This window comes from Dermacentor albipictus, chromosome 2, assembly GCF_038994185.2.
Source record: "Dermacentor albipictus isolate Rhodes 1998 colony chromosome 2, USDA_Dalb.pri_finalv2, whole genome shotgun sequence".
Taxonomy (NCBI): Eukaryota; Metazoa; Arthropoda; class Arachnida; order Ixodida; family Ixodidae; genus Dermacentor; species Dermacentor albipictus.
Genome location: NC_091822.1, coordinates 92,410,762 through 92,430,652, shown reverse-complemented (window position 1 = coordinate 92,430,652; position 19,891 = coordinate 92,410,762). Strand labels below are relative to the sequence as shown.

Sequence of the window (19,891 nt, the reverse complement as noted above, 5' to 3'; positions counted from 1 at the left end):
GCTTACGCGGCTGAGACGTGGCTGAACCATGTTAGATTGCTACAGCGCGAACGGATCGCCGAACTTGAACAGTGCAACATCCAAACAAACCTTTAATCTTTAACAATGCCAGTGATATTCACGCGGCGCCATACATCAGTTGACGTAGACGTTAGAGCTGCGATCTCCATTTAGCTGCATAAAACTGACACCACTCAAGGGAACCCCTCTTTTCTCCAAACACCAATGAGTTGCACCTCACCGCACCCAAATGAAAATGTGACTGACGATTTTTTTTCGTCTCACACCCCTTATTTCTACAACAGGCTTTAAGGGTAACGTCCTTGATGCTACTTGACCGTGAAATGCACAGTGAGCGACATTCGTAGTTCAAAGCGTTGAAGAAGGCGTGGCAATGAAGAGTGGCACCATCGGTTTGACAAGTATATGGTTAATGGCTGATAACGGCGAAAAATAGTGGTCTTAGTGGTTTAACTGAAAAAATGGCCGTGATGATGGGACGCGCATAGGCAACGAAAGAATTGGGCTGTGCAACCAGCGTGGCGGCGAGGGAAACAAAAAGCCTTACAACAACTACACGTCATTTCAGTATATATTGAGAAAGAAAAGTGGAACCTAGAGTTTTAGTGGCGATTGGAACGCTCTTCTTCACCGTGTTCTGGCGTACAACAGCCCGTAGCAGTAAAAGCGTCGCGGTTGAGGAAAACAGCCTATCAAATGCTACCGCATACGCAGTGTGATCATGGCGTAGGACTGCGTGTCACTCCATTAAATTTTGATCGCCGACTAGAAACCCCTTGCACGAAGGAAAAAAAATCCACGCAGCTAAACGTTCAGCAGAACCAACCTCTCAAATAATGCCTATAGTACAGGTATTTTTATTTGATCATAATACTGCAAAGTTGTTCGAAGCGTCCGGTATCTGGTGAGTTTGCAGCAGAGCGCCCATGTCGCGCTTCGCACTTGAATTGCGGCGCAATCTAGCGCCGCAACTATGAAGCCTGCAGCTGCTTCGTGTCTGAACGTACAGCGCGGTCGTTCTTATGTTTGAAATATCATATAGCAAATCATCAGTTCAAGATAGCACGATTTTTGTCCTTGAGCTGGGTAAATCGAACAGGCGGACATTACTTACACGAGATATCGAGGCGCGTATTCAACTAACCAACAAATTTCCACTAATTACCTTCCTAATTAATTATTTTACGCGGCACATATGGCAATTTACAAGTTGTAGTCAGTGAGCTTGCAAGACGTATAAGGTTTATATAAATATTTAAGATGACGGCAGTTTCGAGATGATACTAACCAATGTGTGGAACGCAATACACGGATGTTCTAAATACTGCGGTGCTTCAATGCGTTAAAGATCATTTTCTTAAAAAATGTAAGTGGAAGAACAGGGAATTTTTACGTCAATTTTCATGGCGTGACGCTGCTTACATAATCAGAGGGAGAGTAGAAGCGACGGCGCGCACAATAAAAGTGCATTAGATAGCTTGAAAGACCGGTTGCATGACCCTCGTCCCATTCAGACATTTATATCAATATCACAAATACCATATGTGCTATTTCTGTTCAGTAGTGCTCATAGTTTACGACAGTCCAGGAGGGAAATCATAGCTTCCCTTTGTAGTTTTATCCTCGTATTATGTTGGTCGCCAAACGAAGGGACAAATCTAGGTTGCCCGGACTCCTCCGGTGGTCAGATTTGTTAGGGATATAGTGAAGCGTTCCCTAACTGTTTGCCTGGTCCATTGACGATGATGAAGATGCCATGACACGACGTCATACCTTCCCATAAAACTGAATGTGGCTCCTGTCTGCCCTAACGCGATCGGCGAACCCTCAAGCACTTTTTCTTTTTCATCTCGACTTCCTTTCAACATTTATTTATGTTGACTTGATAGGCGACTGAAAATTATTTACCAGGATTATTTTAAGTACAGTTAGTCTGTCTAGCTTGTAGTTTGTACACATTAGTTCCCTCAGTGAAACTGGCACAAACATGGACATAAGCTTTGCAGGAAGACCCGTTGCATTCATATCTACAGGGCGTTTTTTTTAAGAAAATGCAGATTTCTTCATTAAATATGTACCGCTTTCACACAGCTGTCGTCTTCGCAATCAAGCTCCATGGTGAAGCAAGAACTCTTTGTAGCTGCTTAAGTTGTCTTGAGTGGAATATTATCGTCTTTTATATTGTTACGTGTGGAAATACAGAGACGAAAGATGCTATTTACACGCTATTTACACTGGAGCCAGGCTAACACTCGCTCCTGCCAAGGGCACCGACCAACTTCGTCATTCTCGCGCGCAGCTCGTCTCTTGAGCATCGCTCCATGATATCGTAATATTACACCCCCGGTGGCAAAAGCACCGTCACGGTGCTGTTAAATAAATATCCAAGGTGCATGGAGAGTTGTAGGGCTTGAGTCGAGCAACGTGGGCAACGTCATTGGCTGTCACAGCGGAGGACGTGGTGGGTGTGGTTAGAGAGATTTTATAGGTGACATCGGTCACTTTGCGTATCACGCGATATGGGCCTGTGTAACAGGAAAGCAGTTTTTCACAAAGGACGACTTTACGCGATGGTGACCAAAGCAACACGAGGGCGCCGGGTACAAAATGGACATCACGGTGACGGAGGTCGTAGCGTTGTTTCTGCTTGTCTTGGGACACTTGTAGACGAGCACTCGCAAGTTGGCGAGCATGGTCAGCATGGGCGATTGCATCACGGGCATCATCGCTAGTCGAAGCTGTGGCAGACGGAAGCACAGTGTCCAGTGGTAGCGTCGGTTTGCGGCCATACAATAGGTAAAACGGGGAAAAGCCAGCAGTTTCGAGATGGGAAGAGTTGTATGCAAAGGTAATGTAAGGTAGAGCCAGGTCCCAGTTACGGTGGTCGTCTGAAACGTATTTGGACAGCATGTCTGTAAGGGTGCGGTTCAAACGCTCAGTGAGGCCGTTCGTTTGAGGGCGGTAGGAGGTAGTAAATGTATGCTGTATTGAGCAGGCACGCATGATGTTGTCAATGACTTTGGCCAAAAACGTACGTTTGTGGTCTGTAAGCAATTGACGCGGAGCACCATGCATCAAAATGATATCAAGTAGCAGGAAGTCCGCAACATCATTTGCGCAACTGGTCGGAAGAGCACGGGTTACGATGTAGCGGGTCGCGTAGTCTGCCGCGACTGCAACCCACTTGTATCCTGATGTGGATTCTGGAAATGGGCCGAGAATGTCCAAGCCGACACGAGGAGAGGGCTCGGCAGGGATGTCGAGCGGGTGCAGGTAGCCAGCGGGGAGCTGGGAAGGCTTCTTGCGTCGTTGGCAAAGTCCACAAGCGGCGACGTAACGTCGTAAGGGATGGGCAAGGCCCGGCCAGAAAAAACGGCGACGTACACGGTCATAGGTTCGAGATACACCGAGATGTCCTGCCGTTGGTGCGTCGTGAAGCTCTTCGAGATCGATGGAGCGGAGGTGCTTAGGTATTGCAAGCAGGAACTCAGAGTCGTCCGGATGAAGGTTACGACGGTACAGAGTACCGTCGCGGAGGACGAAGAGGCGTAGAGCAGCATCGGCCGGAGAGTGTTCAAAACGGTTGATGAGTGCTCTGATGTAGGCGTCACGGCGTTGTTTGTCGGCGAAATGAAGCAGCTGGGATACAGAGAATACGCAAGAAGCACTGGCAGTATTGGAGGAGTCAGAGTCGTCAACTGGGGAACGCGATAAACTGTCAGCGTCTTGGTGCAGGCGGCCAGACTTGTGCACCACGGAATATGAAAATTCATGTAGCCTCAAAGCCCACCGACCAAGCCGGCCTGTAGGATCTTTTAGCGATGAGAGCCAGCCGATAGCATGATGGTCAGTGACTACGGAAAAAGGGCGACCGTAAAGGTAAGGGCGGAACTTCACAACCGCCAAGACAACAGTAAGGCATACGCGTTCCGTAATGGAATAGTTGCACTCCGATGGTGCTAGGAGGCGGCTCACATAAGCAATAACGCGATCCTTGCCACGCTGACGCTGGGCTAAGACGGCACCTACGCCATGACCGCTGGCATCTGTACGTAATTCTGTAGGGCATCAGGGTCCAAGTGGGCGAGAATGGATGGTGACGTTAGAAGAGTGACGAGACGAGAAAAGGCGGTGGCTTCTGCAGTACCCCACGAGAATTGTACGCCTTTCTTCAAAAGAACAAAACGACGAAAGTACGAGCACAGCCCTACAAAACTTGGAACGTCTGCGGCTGCCTTCGGAACAGGAAACTCTGACAGCGCAAGTTTTGTCGGGATCAGGCTGTACTCCGGAAGCGTCGACGAGATGGCCCAGAAGAGTAATTTTCCGGTGGCCAAAACGACATTTGGACGAGTTAAGTTGCAGCTTCGCCTTTCGAAATATATCAAGTATAATTGTGAGACGCTCAAGGTGAGTGTCGAACGTTGGCGAGAAGACGATGACGTCGTCGAGGTAGCAGAGGCATGTGGACCATTTGAAACCTTGGAGCAAGGAGTCCATAATACGCTATAAGGTGGCAGGGGCGTTGCATAATCCAAGTGGCATTACTTTGAATTGGTATAGGCCATCAGGTGTGATGAACGCAGTTTTTTCTCTGTGCATATCGTCAGCAGCAATCTGCCAATATCCTGACCGAAGATCAATAGACGAGAAATAGCTGGAACCATCCAGGCAGTCAAGGGCGTCGTCTATACGTGGGAGCGGGTAGACGCTTTTCTTTGTAATGCTGTTCAGATGACGGTAGTCTACACAGAAGCGCCACGTGCCGTCCACGTACCAACACCACGGGTGACGCCCAGGGACTCGATGAAGGCTCAATGAAGTTTTTACCGAGGATTTTGTTCACTTCATCTTGAATTACTCGGCGTTCCGACGCAGAAACTCGATACGGTCGTAGGTGAATAGGCGCAGCATCGCCAGTAAGAATCCGATGCTTGACCGCGAGCGTCTGGCCTAAAGGGCGATCGTCGAAGTCGAAAATATCGTGGTAGGACGATAATACTTCGCAAAGGTCGTCAGGCTGTATAGAGGACAGGTCCGACGCAACCACTTTTTTATGTTGGGATCAACGCCCGAGGCTGGCGCGAGAGGCATGCTAAGCTCGCGAGAACCATCGGGCGATAACGCTGCCACGTATTGGTCGGTGAGACAATCAATGGTGGCAAGGCAAATACCTTGCGTTAGAATTTGCCTTGCGAATCCAAAGTTACAGACAGGCAGGCGAGTGTGGTTCGCAGTAATCGTAAGTATACTGTGAGGAACGGTGACGTCATACTGTATTGAGATGTCGGACAGAGGAGCGACGAGGTACTCGCTATCAGGAACTGGTGGTGTCTGGATTGGGGGCTCAATCCCGTCGCTCATGATCCGTTGTCAGGATTGGAGTCCGGCATGAATTAGAAGGTAGCTGGCCCATGCCATCGCCCAACTTATCCACGCTGAGGACGTTCATGAAGGGATGGACTGCTTCTCATCGAGAACGAGGAAAATGGGTTTATTTACGGTATTTATATCAGTCTCACATGACTGTTTCAGAAAGTACATCAGTCTAACATGACTGCTTGAGAGAGAGTGTCAGTCCAACATGACTGCTCAAGAGAAGTGTGTCGAGCATCCGCACAACAGCAGTTTTTAAACACTCGGTCCACTGGCGATACAAGGCGGCGAACGTTCGTTTCGTCATCGCAAAACCAGCCGCCTCCCGCAGGATGGCCTACGCACACAAAGGCACACACGTTTCAATGTCCGGAGTCGCCGTCAGAGGGGCCCCGTAGAACTCGAAACCGTTCCGGGTAGCGCGTTGGGGAGTTTGGGAACAGTAGCTGGCCCGCCGAACTCATTCCGTCACAAAGTCGATTTAGTCACGCTGTGGCTAGAAGTTGGCGGCGAAGCTCCCGGTATGTTGGCCGTCATAGTCGTAAGCGGGTGGCAATCGTGCACTGCAGCTGGCCATTCTTAACAGTGGGAAAGACAACAGTTCAATGTAGGCTATTGACTTTGGCGGCAGGCGAAGAAAGCCGGTGGAGCGTGAGCGGCAGTGGGGTGCGTCAGAAGGTTCTGCGAGCATTGGTAACTCAAGGCGAAGGGTACTGGAAGAGGAGTCATTAAGGCTAGAATGGGCGGAGAGAAAATCGAGGCCGAGAATGAGGTGTGGGGGCAATGAGCAATTACGGTGAAGAGTACAGGAGTGCGGCGGCCGGCGACGCCGGCACGTGCCGTACACATGCCGCTGATAGGCACAGTACCGCCATCCGCGACTCGGACGACGCGTGCCGACGCTGGGGTGAGTAACTTGTTTAGTCGTTGTCGGAAGGCAGCACTCATAATAGAAAGATGTGCCTCTGTATTGATGAGTGCCGTGACAGGATAGCCGTCAACGTCAACGTCAAGAAGGTTTCGGTTCGTGGGTAACGTGAGCAGATGATTTGAGGACAGGGTCGACAACGCAGCTTCACCTCCAGAAGCTGCAGTGCCTAGTTTACCGGCTGGGTCCGGGAGGCGATAGGCGGCGAAGAGAAGCGGCGGAGTTGGGGCGAACGAGGCTGGTGGCGCCGAGGTGAGGGCGAGCGGCTGTAGCGAAGGTTCGGAGCAGGGGCATCAGTGGTAGTGGGTTCATGGCGGGTGGCATAGGGTACAGGAGGTCCAAAGGTGCGGGAATAAGTGGCGGCGTAAGTCCGACGAGGTCGTGGCATTCGGTTTCAGCAATGACGGGCGACGTGGCCCATGCGACAGCAGTGGAAGCAGATCGGCCTGTCATCATGGGTACGCCATTCGGACGGGTTGCGGCGAGATGTGGCAGAAAAGGACTGCTGGGGACGAGGGGGACCGCTAGGTAACTGGGGAACGCTGGGTCGAGACGTGGAACACACGGTGTTCAGACCCATGTTTTCAAATTCCTATCTGACGGCAGCCTGAATCATCGTCAGCCAGCCTGTCAGCCAGGCTGACAATCGCTCGTGCCAAGGGCACCGACCAACTTCGTCGTTCACGCGGCGGCTCGTCTCTTAAGCATCGCTCCATAATATCGTGATAATATTAATCAGTTTGGGGCAGTTGTTTAGACGGAGTGTATGTAGGGTGTCACAATTTGTTGAAACCCAGTTGTTTGGAACCCGAAATACCAAACGTGATTTGATCTACTGATCATCGAAAGTGAAAGCCAAATCCAGGCAATATCCAGACTTAGCGCATCCGCTTTTATGCGTGATGTCTGTATGATAGCAGGCCGCGACAAATCTTGACCTAAAACACAGTGGCCGAAGTGTTCAATTTGAATATTCCTCGCTCTTGTCCCCACACGGCGTTTCGGCCTGATGTTATAGCAAGGCCACCTGTCCTGCGCTCTCGTGGCGCTCGCTGGCCTAATGGCTGCATTTATCGTTGAAATGTGGCGGTAAATGCAATACATTACGTGGAGTTGCGGAGGTTTTTGAAAAACTGAAGGTGCATTAAATGTGATTGCCTTCAAACTCGTAATATAAACAACTGCCCCTACGGTACAAACAAAAAAGTTTATACAATTGCGTTAATTTGCATTTTCCGAATAACTTAAGCAGCGGGAAAGTATTCCCGCCTCGCCTTACAGCTTTCATGGAAAGACAATAGGTGTCTTACGGTCATAGCCTTTGTATAAAATTTTGTATTGTCTCAAAAAAAAAGAAGAATTGGCAAACACATAAGCATCGCTGTGAGAGTAGTCCGAGAGAGCAATAAAGTGTTCTTGACTGCTCCTCAAACTTCCATAAAACTGCAGACCACGCAACCGTAATTTTTACCGGGAAACGCTTGCGGCTAACGCTACGCACGAAGACGATCGAGCTTTCTTGTTCTATTAATTTGTTCCCCCGCACTGCCGGCACGGTCGCTGCCGTCCAAGCGTTACCGATGCGCGGAGGCGAAATCCATCTGGTAGTACTGAAAGGAAGAGCGCGACCGCGCGCCGCACTGTGATTGGCAGGAAATTTTCGCTCATGGTCAACACACGGTGAACATCGGCCACGCCATGCTTTCTGCGTAACGGCGACTATAAATGTATCCCTTTCAAACACCCTATATGTGCCACATTTAGAGTAGGAGTAAAATGAATACTCACTGTAATGCTTTTCGACAAACTGGGGGTCCAATCGATTTCCACTTCCCACGTGGCCGGTGAGGCGGTCAACCTTGCGCAGGGCCACTTCTAGATCCCTGCCCTTGAACCAGCTCGATGACTCAAAAGACTTGCGGAGGGCACCGCGGATATTGGTAAACATACGCTTAGCCTGGTCAACCGCTTCGAGTGGCACGTCTGTTGAAAAAAAAAAGTCCAGTTATCCATTTGATTTATGTGGTTTTACATGCAAAAACAACGATTTAATTATGAGCTACATCTTAGTGGGGCACTCCAGATTAATTTTACCACCAGGGGATATCTTGCGTGCCCGTACGTGCACGAAACGCGGGTGTTTCTTATATTATTTTATTTATTTATTTATTTATTTATTTATTTGCTTTTCGCAAATGTGGAAGTGCGGACACCCCGTCCCGGATTTCATACCGCGACATGCTGCTTTGCAGCGCAACACCATAGCCGATAAACGACCACTGCAGATACCAGATCATCGATTTACAGCAAACCTGATGCTATAGACAGCACTGGGAAATGTGGCTCTGAAGTTCAGTACTGTAACATGGAGTACCTACAACAATCGGCACGGCTAGGACAATGTACCGCTTCTTCTACGTTATTCCTTCGTTCGCATTGTCCGTGGAATCAGGAGCGTGGCGCCCAGGTGAATAATTGATCTATTTCACTCTTAGAACACTGTGGCCCAGGTAGGATTGAGATTGCAACATACATAAAGACAGGGAGGAAAACGAAAAAGAACACGACATGCACACCCCTGGCAAAATGCAAAAGCCGAAAATAATTGGCGACACTGCTCGTACGACTTATGACGCAGCATTTCTTGTAAGAAATGTAGCACAAAATAATATAAAACACGAATGCAATTCAAGGCCTTGAGTAAACCTAGCAGGCTCGTACACAAATCCGGGAAGACAGTTCCAGCGCGAATCTCTATGAAAAGAAGCAGTCTGTGTGCTTTCCTCTTTGCGCAAATTGGCCTTAGCGGATGTTTTTCACAGTGGCATGGTGTTCATCGGCTGATGTACATTAGATATGGGGGCTGGGGGGTGCGCCTATATTACACTTACCAATAATATTTAGCAAAGCTTTTCGACGGCATATACTCCCGAGTATACCAATGTAGGGATACTGTATGCATTATTCAGTGGACGGGTAATATAGCGTTCTATATTGTCGAATTAGAAAACTCAATGCCTTTGCACTCTGTGAAGAAGAATCACAAGTGAAGCTGTGTATGTGGGCCCCTTAATGAGGAACTCCCCCTCCACCGTGGGACGGCCTACTGTTTCACTATGTTGGGAATTGGCCATCGGAAGTTGGCCATCGGGAGCCATCGGCAGTCCATAACGCGTGCTTCACCTCCGGCGTGGGTAGGCCCGCCATTGCACTATTTTAGGCATTTTTTTCCTACATGTGGACACGATAGTAAACGAAAGTAGCCCTTAACATCTTTGCTGTAATAAATAAAACCACGTTCTTTTGAAGCTTTCCGGATGACTGTCCATTTTTTGGCTGTGGGCTTTCATGTTACTTATTCGTGCTCCAACTTTTCTCCTATACAAGAATTGCGCGCTTGAAGCTTTTGTAACCTTTGCTAGATTTCTTCTTTTCAAAAACACTGCTTGTTAAATGCTGACGAACCAATAGCTGAGATGTGTGCTGCCCAAGACATGTCATTGAAAAAAGTGGAGCCGCAATAGTATTAGTTGCTTGCTGATTTAATATGAGGGCTTTTTGTGCACTCTATGGGCACACTGGGGTCCTCCTTTCGCCTTATCGCGTTTCGCCTTATCGCCTCCTTTCGAATTATCCGCCTAAGTTTATTAACATATTCTTCGATATGCCATCGGAAGCGCCAACATTCAGCGTTTCTTGGGTTCTGCTGTAACAAGTTAAGGTCTTGGGTACCTAAGTTATTTATTTAGGAACAACACTAGCGCCCGCAAGACGTTTTAGGAACAAATATTCCATGGCTACTTGCACTATATCATTTGCACATATGAGAAACAATTATGGCCCCAGAAACGCTCACCATGGCATTATTATGCACTAGTCTTGTTGCCGTGTGCATCTCTTCCTTCAGCCATGCCGGTATTATGCGCTAAAAACCCCTGATTACGATGGGCTATAACGTGGTTGAGTATCTTACAGCCACCATATGTCATATCAGTTGCTCTAAAATTAGGAATTATTGGCTTGTCCTCTTTTTTACTAGCCAGCATCAGACGTGGTATGCTCCACTCATCGGAAAATTCTCATATTATTTTATTAGTTACATCATTAGTAGCTAACAAAGAGAGCAAGGGCTGCATAGGCGAAATCACATGTGTAATGAAGGAAGGAGGAGAATGGCATACCGATCATCATCAAGAACAGAGGGCACGAGACCGGCGTTCGAAGACCACCATCTTGCTTTCCGCGCTCACTGTTCCGAGCTACCGCCCGTTTGTTGGACTCGCTCAATAAACATCTTTACATTTGGTGGATCGTGCTGGGTACGCACATCGTCGGCACCCTGGAACTCCGATCCCGCACGTTGCACTCGACCATGCAAGCTGACGCAGCCCAACAGCCGCCACCTCTCCCGGCCGCCGTTTGTCCCGGCCCCGTTCGCCAGCGAGACCCCCCGGTATTTTCGGGTACGGAAGACCAGGACGTCGAGGACTGGCTGTCGTCCTACGAAAAAGTTAGTGGACCCAACAAGTGGGATGACGCTACTAAGTTGAGTACCGCGAACTTTTACTTGGCTGGCGTGGCGAAGCTGTGGTACACGAACCACGAATCGGAATTTGAAAACTGGTCTGCTTTCAAGGAGGCAATATCTGCCGTTTTCGGTCGCCCTGCCGTGCGGAAGTTACGCGCCGAGCAACGGCTGCGCACACGGGCACAGGAACCGAATGAAATATTTACCGCCTATATTGAGGACGTACTCGATCTCTGCAGGCGCGCCGATGCCTCAATGAGCGAAAGTGCCAAAATACAGCACATCATGAAGGGCGTCGACGACGATGTCTTTCAGATGCTTCTTGCGAAGTCTCCTGGCACAGTGTCTGAAGTGGTAACTCTGTGCCACAGCTACGACGAGTTGAGAAGGCAGCGGGCTCTCACCCGACGTTCATCTCAGACGTACAATCAACCGCTCGCTGCACTGGACATCATGCCTGACCAGCCATACCTTATCGCACAAATGAAAGAATTTGTGCGTGAGGAGGTGGCCCGTCAGTTGTCTCTCCTGCCGTTTGCTCAGCGTCAGGAGCTCCCACAACAGCAGCAACTGCAGCGACCAATCCCGTTGGCTCCCGTGCTTCGACACGTCATTCAAGAGCAGATTTCCGAGGCCATGCCGGTGCCCATTCAGCAGCAACCTGTCGCCGCGCCTCTTAGTTACGCTGAGGTAGTAAAGCGGCAGCAGCTTCAACAGCCCTCACCACCCCATGGTGTGTCGTATGCTGCAGCCCCGATTCAGCCGTCCGTGACATGGTCTGCTCCCATCCCTGCAAATCCCTGGCGAACGCGCGACAACCGGCCGATCTGTTTTGCGTGCGGTGGCCCTGGTCATATCGCCCGATTCTGCCGCCGTCGCGCGCCAGGATATTCAGACGCCCGTTCACCGAACTACATAGATCGTCCCCGCTCTCGTTATGAAGATCCGGGTCCCCAACCAAGCACGTCTTCACGTGACTATCCGCAACCCACGTCTCGTCGCTCACCTTCACCCCGTCGCCGCTCCTTGTCGCCCATGCGTCGTCGACCAGCCCCTGAAAATGAGGGAAACTAGCCTCCGCAGTTCGTGAGGCAAGAACTGCGCTGTCGAAATGCTCAAGTCCTCGAACTTTGCCGTCGAATATTGTCGAAGTTTTCGTAGAAGGCATCCGTGCATATGCTCTTGTCGATACCGGTGCTGCCGTTTCTGTTATAGACGCCACACTTTGCCGCAAGCTTCGGAAGGTGACCACGCCTCTTGAGATGATGCCCTTACGTACAGCGAATGGAGACCCTGTTCGGCCTATAGCTGCCTGCACTGCTCGACTTATTATAGCTAAAGAACACTACATTGTCGAGCTTATCGTCCTTTCCTCTTGCTCGCACGACATTATACTTGGCTGGGACTTTCTATCGTATAATCACGCCGTTATTGATTGTGCCAGATCTGAACTTGAGCTCTTCCCCTTGTGTGACGAGTCCTACTACCCCGCTCATCAAGCCGCACACAAAATAGTCGTCACAGAAGACACAGAAATACCGCCGACAGCAGCTGTTTTGCTCCCCGTATTCTGCAACAGCATATGTGATGAAGCTGCATTCTTTGAACCATCATGCCTTCTTCTAAATCGGAAGCCACTTCTTTTGCCTTATTCGACGCTCTCTATTTCGAATGGAACAAGCGCTCTCTGCCTCACAAATCCTCTTCCATATCCCATCAGACTGCTTAAAGGTGAATCCCTTGGATGCGTGCAACCCATTGATGTCGGCCAAATTTTTTCCGTGCAGCAAGATTCAGCTCGACGCGACCTCGACGTCATCAGTGCTCTTACCCCTTCTGATGTTCCAGCTGCTGACCTATTCGATTCGTCCATCGCAGACGGACTGTCCCCATTTGAACGCACTGCTCTTCTCCAGCTGCTCTACTAGTTCCGCGACTCCTTCGATGTTGCCCAACGTGCCCTTGGCCGAACTTCTACCATTGTTCACAACATCGACACCGGCTCCAACTCGCCAGTGCGACAACGCCCTTACCGCGTCTCCACCGCGGAACGTCAAGTTATTACCGACCAGGTTGACGATATGCTTAAACGCGACGTTATTCGCCCTTCACAAAGCCCGTGGGCATCCCCTGTGGTTCTCGTTAAAAAAAAGGATGGATCGATTCGCTTCTGCGTGGATTACCGGCGCCTAAACAAGGTCACTCGAAAAGACGTGTACCCTTTACCCAGAATTGACGATGCCCTTGATTGCCTACAAGGTGCCGAGTTTTTTTCGTCGTTAGATTTGCGTTCCGGGTATTGGCAGGTACCTTTAGCAGAGGCCGACCGTTCAAAGACAGCCTTCGTCACGCCTGACGGTCTATATGAATTCAATGTCATGCCCTTCGGCCTCTGCAATGCGCCTGCCACCGTCGAACGCATGATGGACTCGGTTCTGCGGGGTTTGAAGTGGCACATGTGTCTCTGCTATCTCGACGACATTGTTGTCTTTGCGCCAGATTTCGCAACCCATCTAGAACGCCTCAACCATGTCCTGACGTGTCTGAAAACCGCTCAGCTGCAACTAAATCTCAAGAAGTGCCGTTTTGCTGCGCGAAAACTTACAATTCTTGGTCACGTTGTATCAAAGGATGGTGTGCTTCCGGATCCAGCTAAATTACGTGCCGTGACTGACTTCCCCAAACCGACGACTCTAAAGCAGTTACGAAGCTTCATAGGGTTATGTTCCTACTTTCGTCGGTTTGTGCGCAACTTCGCCTCTATAATTGCGCCTTTGACCCAACTACTAAGCAGCGCCTCCAATATCTCGTCATGGTCTTCTGAGTGTGACCAAGCCTTCTCCACCCTTCGCCGTCTCCTGACGTCACCACCTATACTGCGCCACTACGATCCTACGGCCGCAACTGAGGTGCACACAGACGCCAGCGGTGTCGGCCTCGGTGCTGTTCTCGCGCAACGAAAGCCTGGGTTCGCAGAGTATGTCGTCGCATACGCCAGCAGAACGCTCACCAAGGCTGAATCAAACTATAGCGTCACCGAGAAAGAATGCTTGGCAATAGTCTGGGCGCTTGTCAAGTTCCGCCCTTACTTATATGGCCGCACGTTTGATGTAGTTACGGACCATCATGCATTATGTTGGTTGTCTTCGTTGAAGGATCCCTCAGGTCGCCTTGCCCGCTGGGCTCTTCGACTTCAAGAGTTTGACATCCGCGTTATATATCGTTCCGGACGCAAGCATGCCGATGCTGATGCACTGTCGCGGTCACCACTATCCACCGAAACTGCGTCCATATCCACTATAGACCTTCCATTGTCAGCTCTTGACGTCGCCACCGTCTCCTCTGCACAGCGCCACGATCCCTGGATCGCTTCGCTTCTTGACATTTTATCCGGGGCACCCACTCTTTCGACCACTCGAACTCTGCGACGCCAAGCTTCGCACTTCAGCATCCGTGATGGCCTCTTGTACCGGCGCAACTACTCGCCAGATGGTAGGAAGTGGCTCCTAGTTATCCCTCGAACGCTTCGCTCTACAATCTGCGCTTCCTTTCACTCCGACCCGCAGTGTGCTCACGGTGGTGTCTTCAAGACCTATGAACGCTTACGGCAAAGGTACTACTGGCGCGGAATGTTTCGCTTTGTCCGCAAGTTCATTCGCGGCTGCCACGAGTGTCAGCGACGAAAAAAACCACCGCATCCTACCGCAGGTTCATTGCAGCCTCTTCCATGCCCAGAACGCCCATTCGACCGCGTTGGAATCGACCTTTATGGAGCTTTACCTTTGACCACGGCCGGAAACCGATGGGCTATCATTGCTGTCGACCACCTTACACGATACGCCGAAACCGCTGCTCTTCCCACGGCGACAGCACAGGACGTCGCCTCTTTCATCCTGAGGCGTTTTGTGCTTCGGCATGGTCCTCCTCGCGAACTCCTCAGTGACCGTGGCCGCGTATTTCTCTCCGATGCAATTCAAGCACTTCTCCACCAGTGCAAAATTGTACATCGGACGTGTACTGCCTACCACCCTCAGACGAACGGTCTCACTGAGCGGTTTAATCGGACTCTGGGCGACATGCTTGCGACACATGTTGCATCTGATCAATCAAACTGGGACCTGGTTCTCCCATTTGCGACATACGCGTATAACACCGCTACGCAAGTCACAACCGGGTTTTCCCCCTTCTTCCTTTTGTACGGTCGCCAGCCGACGCACACTATCGACACGTTGCTGCCATACGCACCAGATACCTCAGAGTGCACGCCCGTGTCAGCAGCGGCCCGTTACGCTGAAGATTGCCGACAACTAGCCAAGCGCTTTACTACAGCCGACCAACAACGCCAGAAAAACGCCCGCGATGATGATCACTCTCCGGCCGCAACATTCGCTCCTGGAGCACTTGTGTGGCTGCTTGTACCACCCTGCGCCCCTGGCTTGTCGTCCAAACTGCTCCCAAATTATCATGGTCCCTACCGCATCGTCGAGCGTACTTCCCCCGTAAACTATGTCATTGAGCCTCTTACGCTGCAAGGCGACCGTCGTCGACGTGGACGTGATGTTGTTCACGTCAACCGCCTCAAGCCGTACTTCGACCCTCTTGTACCCACCTGTTAGATCGCCAGGATGGCTCCACCTTTCTCGACGGGGGCAATTGTAATGAAGAAAGGATGAGAATGGCATACCGATCATCATCAAGAACAGAGGGCACGAGACCGGCGTTCGAAGACCACCATCTTGCTCTCCGCGCTCACTGTTCCGAGCTACCGCCCGTTTGTTGGACTCGCTCAATAAACATCTTTACACATGTACTTTCTAATTGAGTTAAAGAAATGAAAATTAAATGGAATGAAAGTGGATGACGAAACAACTGGCCGCGGGTGGGGCACGAACACATGTCATCGCGATACGCGTTCGATGCCCTTAACAAGAGAACTACCGCGGCGCCGTTTTCCCTTCCACTTTCCGGGTATTTATGTGTATCTAAAAGGACTAAGCCTGGGCGCCTTAGCCAGCGCCTCGAGGGCGGATGTGTAGGCGCTCTTAGTTTTCCAACACCTCATATGCCATTTAGTACATCGCAGCAGCGGCGTGTTGTGCCTTCACGTCTCTGGCCATGTATATATATATATATATATATATATATATATATATATATATATATATATATATATATATATATATATACATGGAATCAGTTTGTCAGTTTATCGGTGGTCCCCCAGAGGTACTGTGCGACCACCGATAAGGTAATTTGTCACTGTAATTTGTCAGACCTACTGACAAATTTCACCAATGAACACCGGCACATCAGTAAAGGCACCGCGGTGGCACACTTTCACGAAATTCACCACGTTCAACACTGATTTGCTGTAAAAGAGGAATCCACCACCGATACGAAATGCCACATGCAACCGTCGTCGACGTTAACCCAGGTTTAGCGCCACAACAGAAACAAAGTCCCAGAGAAGTACTTGTCGATTTTAAGGACTGCTTCGCTACAACGTCCCCAGTGCGTCAAGCACCACTGACCAAACACCGCATCATTACGGTGGACACAGTAATACCCATCCGACAGCATCCGTATCGCGTGGCTGAGAAAGAGCGTGAAGCAATACAGCAGCAAGTTAAGAAAATGCTAGAAGATGATGTCATCCAGCCGTCAAAAAGCCCTTGGGCATCGTCCGTGGCCCATGGACTCGTTAAGAAGGATGATAGCCTACGGTTTTGTATCCTTTGTCACAAGCGCAATCTGGTTACGAAATAGATGTGTATCCCTCACCAAGCATCGACGATTCCCTCGACAGGCTGCGGCATGCCCGGTACTTCTCATCGATGGACTTAAAAAGTGGATACTGGCAAATACAGGTCGGTGATTAGGATCGCTAAAAGACTGCTTTTGTCGCGCCTGATGGGCTCTATGAATTCAAAGTTCTCCCTTTTGGTTTGTAGTCCGCCCCAGCCACGTTCCAAAGGCTAATGGATACTGTTCTCTCAGACCTTAAGTGGAAGACTTGCTTAGTCTGCCTAGACGATATCATTGTTCATTCTTCCACATTTGATGAACAGCTGAGACGGCTGCGGTCAGATCTTCAAGTCATACGGTCCACTGGGCATAACTCAAAACCTGAAAAGTGCCACTTTGGCTATGAAGAATTACAGTTTTTGGGCCATGATGTAAGCCGCACAGGTGTCAGGCCTGATCATGAGAAAATCGCAGCAATCGCAATGTTTTCAAAGCCTACAGAAAAGAAGGCAGCAAGACGCTTCCTGGGCCTATGCGCATATTACCAGGGATTTAGCGGGTTATGCACGCATCACGTCAGCGCTCACCTGCCTAGCCAGAGAAGATGTCCGGTTTGTGTGTGGCGAGGAGCAGAGGCGGCATTTACCGAGTTGAAGCACCGTATACAAACTGCGCCTGTTCTTGCACACTTTGATGTGGATGCGCCCACAGTGATCCACACCGATGCCAGCAACGTGGGTCTAGGTGCCGTCCTTGTTCAGCGGCAAGACAGCACTGAGCGAGCCATCGCTTACGCGAGTAGAACACTGTCACGTGCCGAGTGGAACTATTCCGCCACAGAGAAGGAATGCTTGGCTGTAGTATGGGCAGTTACCAAGTTCCGCCCGTAAGTATACGGCCGCCCATTTCACGTCATAAGTGACCACCATTTTCTCTGTTAGTTGACCAACATGAAAGATCCATCTGCATGTTTGGCACGCTGGAGCCTATGGCTTCAAGAGTACGACGTGACAGTGGTCTATAAATCGAGAAGGCAGCAGTTATACGTTGACGGCCTTTCCAGATCGCCCATCGTGTCGTCAGGCGGAGATCATGACGAATCCGCAGGCTTTTTAGGAGTTGTTGATGCGGCCCCCATCTCTCAACAGCAAGAGGACCACGAGTTCGATTCACTAACTCATTCCTTATAAGGCCGCACCACAAACAAACCCGGATTGTTCTCAAGGCACCTGTCAGTTTTATGCATACGCAACAGTGTTTTTTTAGGCGGAACTTCTCTTCAACTGGGAAGAAAGATCTACTAGTCGTCCATAAAACTCACCGCAATGAAATCTTGCAGGCCTGTCACGATGATGCTACCTCAGGCCACCTAGGCTACACAAGAACATTAGCACGGATAAACGAGAATTACTATTGGCCACCACTCGCAGCACAGGTGAACCACTACGTTCGAACGTGCCTTCACTGTCAGCGATGAAAAGTGCCACTTACGAAGCCTGCCGGGCTATTACATCCCGTTCCAGTGCCGGAAACGCCGTTTGCAAAAACTGGAATGGACCTTTTGGGCGCATTCCCAATAGCTGCTGCCGGAAATAGGTGGATCATAGTTGCGACAGATTACCTCACGCGATATGCTGAAACCAAGGCACTTCCGAGTGGCACAGCAGCCAGGGCTACAGAGTTATTCCTCAAAAACGTCCGCCTGAGACACGTTGCTCCAGCGGTCATCGTAACCGACAGGCGAACCGCGTTCAGGGCTGAACTTTTGCGAACTGCACTAACCTTCAGTGGCACGGCACGCAGAAGCACGACAGCCTATCACCTGCAAAACATTTGACTTACGGAGCGCCTCAACAAGACTCTCTCAGACATGCTGTGCATGAATGTCGATGTGGAACACAAAACCTGGTTCCAAATATTACCCTACGTAACATCTGCTTATTATACGGCTCAGCAAGAAACAGCGGAAATGACGCCATTCAGTTTCCTACACGGTCGAGCAGTGACTACAATGCTGGATGCTATGCTTCCTCATGATTCCAGCGATTCCGAGACTGATGCGGTAGATTTTACATAGCGCGCCGAAGAAGCAAGACAGCTCGCGCGCGTTCGCATAGCTGGCCAGCAATACCGTGATGCCCGACGTTACAATAGACACGATCGATGCGTCGTCTGCCAGCCCGGCCAAAGAGTCTGGGTTTCGGCTCCAGTACGCCGCCCACACCCCGCGGAGAAACTTCAACCAGGTTTGGCAGATTTGGCTACTTTGCGCCAAATCGGCTACTTTTTGAGGCTGTTGGCGGGAAACAAATGTCTTCGCTACATGGTTATTTTTGTGGCTACTTTTGAAATAGCTTGACCATTGTAAACGTTGGACAGAAAGTTCTGTAGCTCATATTATGCAGTAAGATTAGCAAATATTTAGGCCAACGCACGACCACTGCACTTCAAATCTTTTTGAGCTGGTCCACCATCATCTTTAATCTGACTCGGGCGCTTTCATCTGATGCAAAGCATTTCGCACTAGTGACGCCACAGCGTGTTCCATCTTTCCATTCACCTTCCGCGTCAGGCCTGCTACACATTAGGCTTCTTCGAATTTCGGAGTTCTGGCAGCACGCTGGCAGCCAGATGGGAGCCAGCTAGTTCCGGTCCTGATAGGAAGTGATGTGAGCTGGGATCCTAAGACAAACCGAAGCTACCCGAAGTTTGAAAAATCGAACACTGACAGATGGAGGCAGGATAAATATAAACATGCTACAAGCATGGCAGCGGCCGGTGCGGCCGGCGCGCTCTCGACGTAGTTGGTCCGTTTATGCGTTGCGAACTTGAAAATATAAAGCTGTATTCGGGAATACGATCACTTTTGCGAGATTCCGCGCCACGTGACTGGACATCTCACTTTGCACAGCGTAATAAACAGCCTGCGACACGTCCGATGCAAAACGCAAAATCGCGCGTAAATAAGCGTGCAAGCGATCGCTCGAGGATGTCTCGAGCTTTCACATTCCTCCAGAAATGATTGCCAAGTTTAACTCAAACATTTACACCTGAACTGGAGCTGTGACTCTGGTTTATGATAATAATCTAGTCATATTACATGCTGATAAAAGCGCTGTTAGCTGTGGTCATTTGTACACGCTTCATAACATTTTTTGTATGTTCCAACATTCACTAAAAGCATCTTTAAGTGCTGGTTGTGATAATGTCTTCAGAGTTACACAATAAATGAAAATACACCGTTTTCCCATAACGTGGCTACTTTTTTTGGCTACATTTCTGTATCTGACCAA

The 19,891-nt window shown here is 49.9% G+C and overlaps 1 protein-coding gene across 5 annotated transcripts in view; it reads right to left on the bottom strand.

Moving 5' to 3' along the window:
- The window catches only part of LOC135902761 (neprilysin-1-like), a 125,062-nt gene that overhangs the window by 50,839 nt on the left and 54,332 nt on the right, over positions 1-19,891 (bottom strand). For all 5 annotated transcript variants that reach the window (XR_010564584.1, XM_065432992.2, XM_065432994.2 and 2 more), the window contains one exon: positions 8,114-8,308. Coding sequence is in view for 4 of the 5 variants with exons in the window: in XM_065432992.2 (XP_065289064.1) it covers positions 8,114-8,308 (195 nt within the window). In the remaining variant the exon portion in view is untranslated. The remainder of the gene's footprint in view (positions 1-8,113; positions 8,309-19,891) is intronic.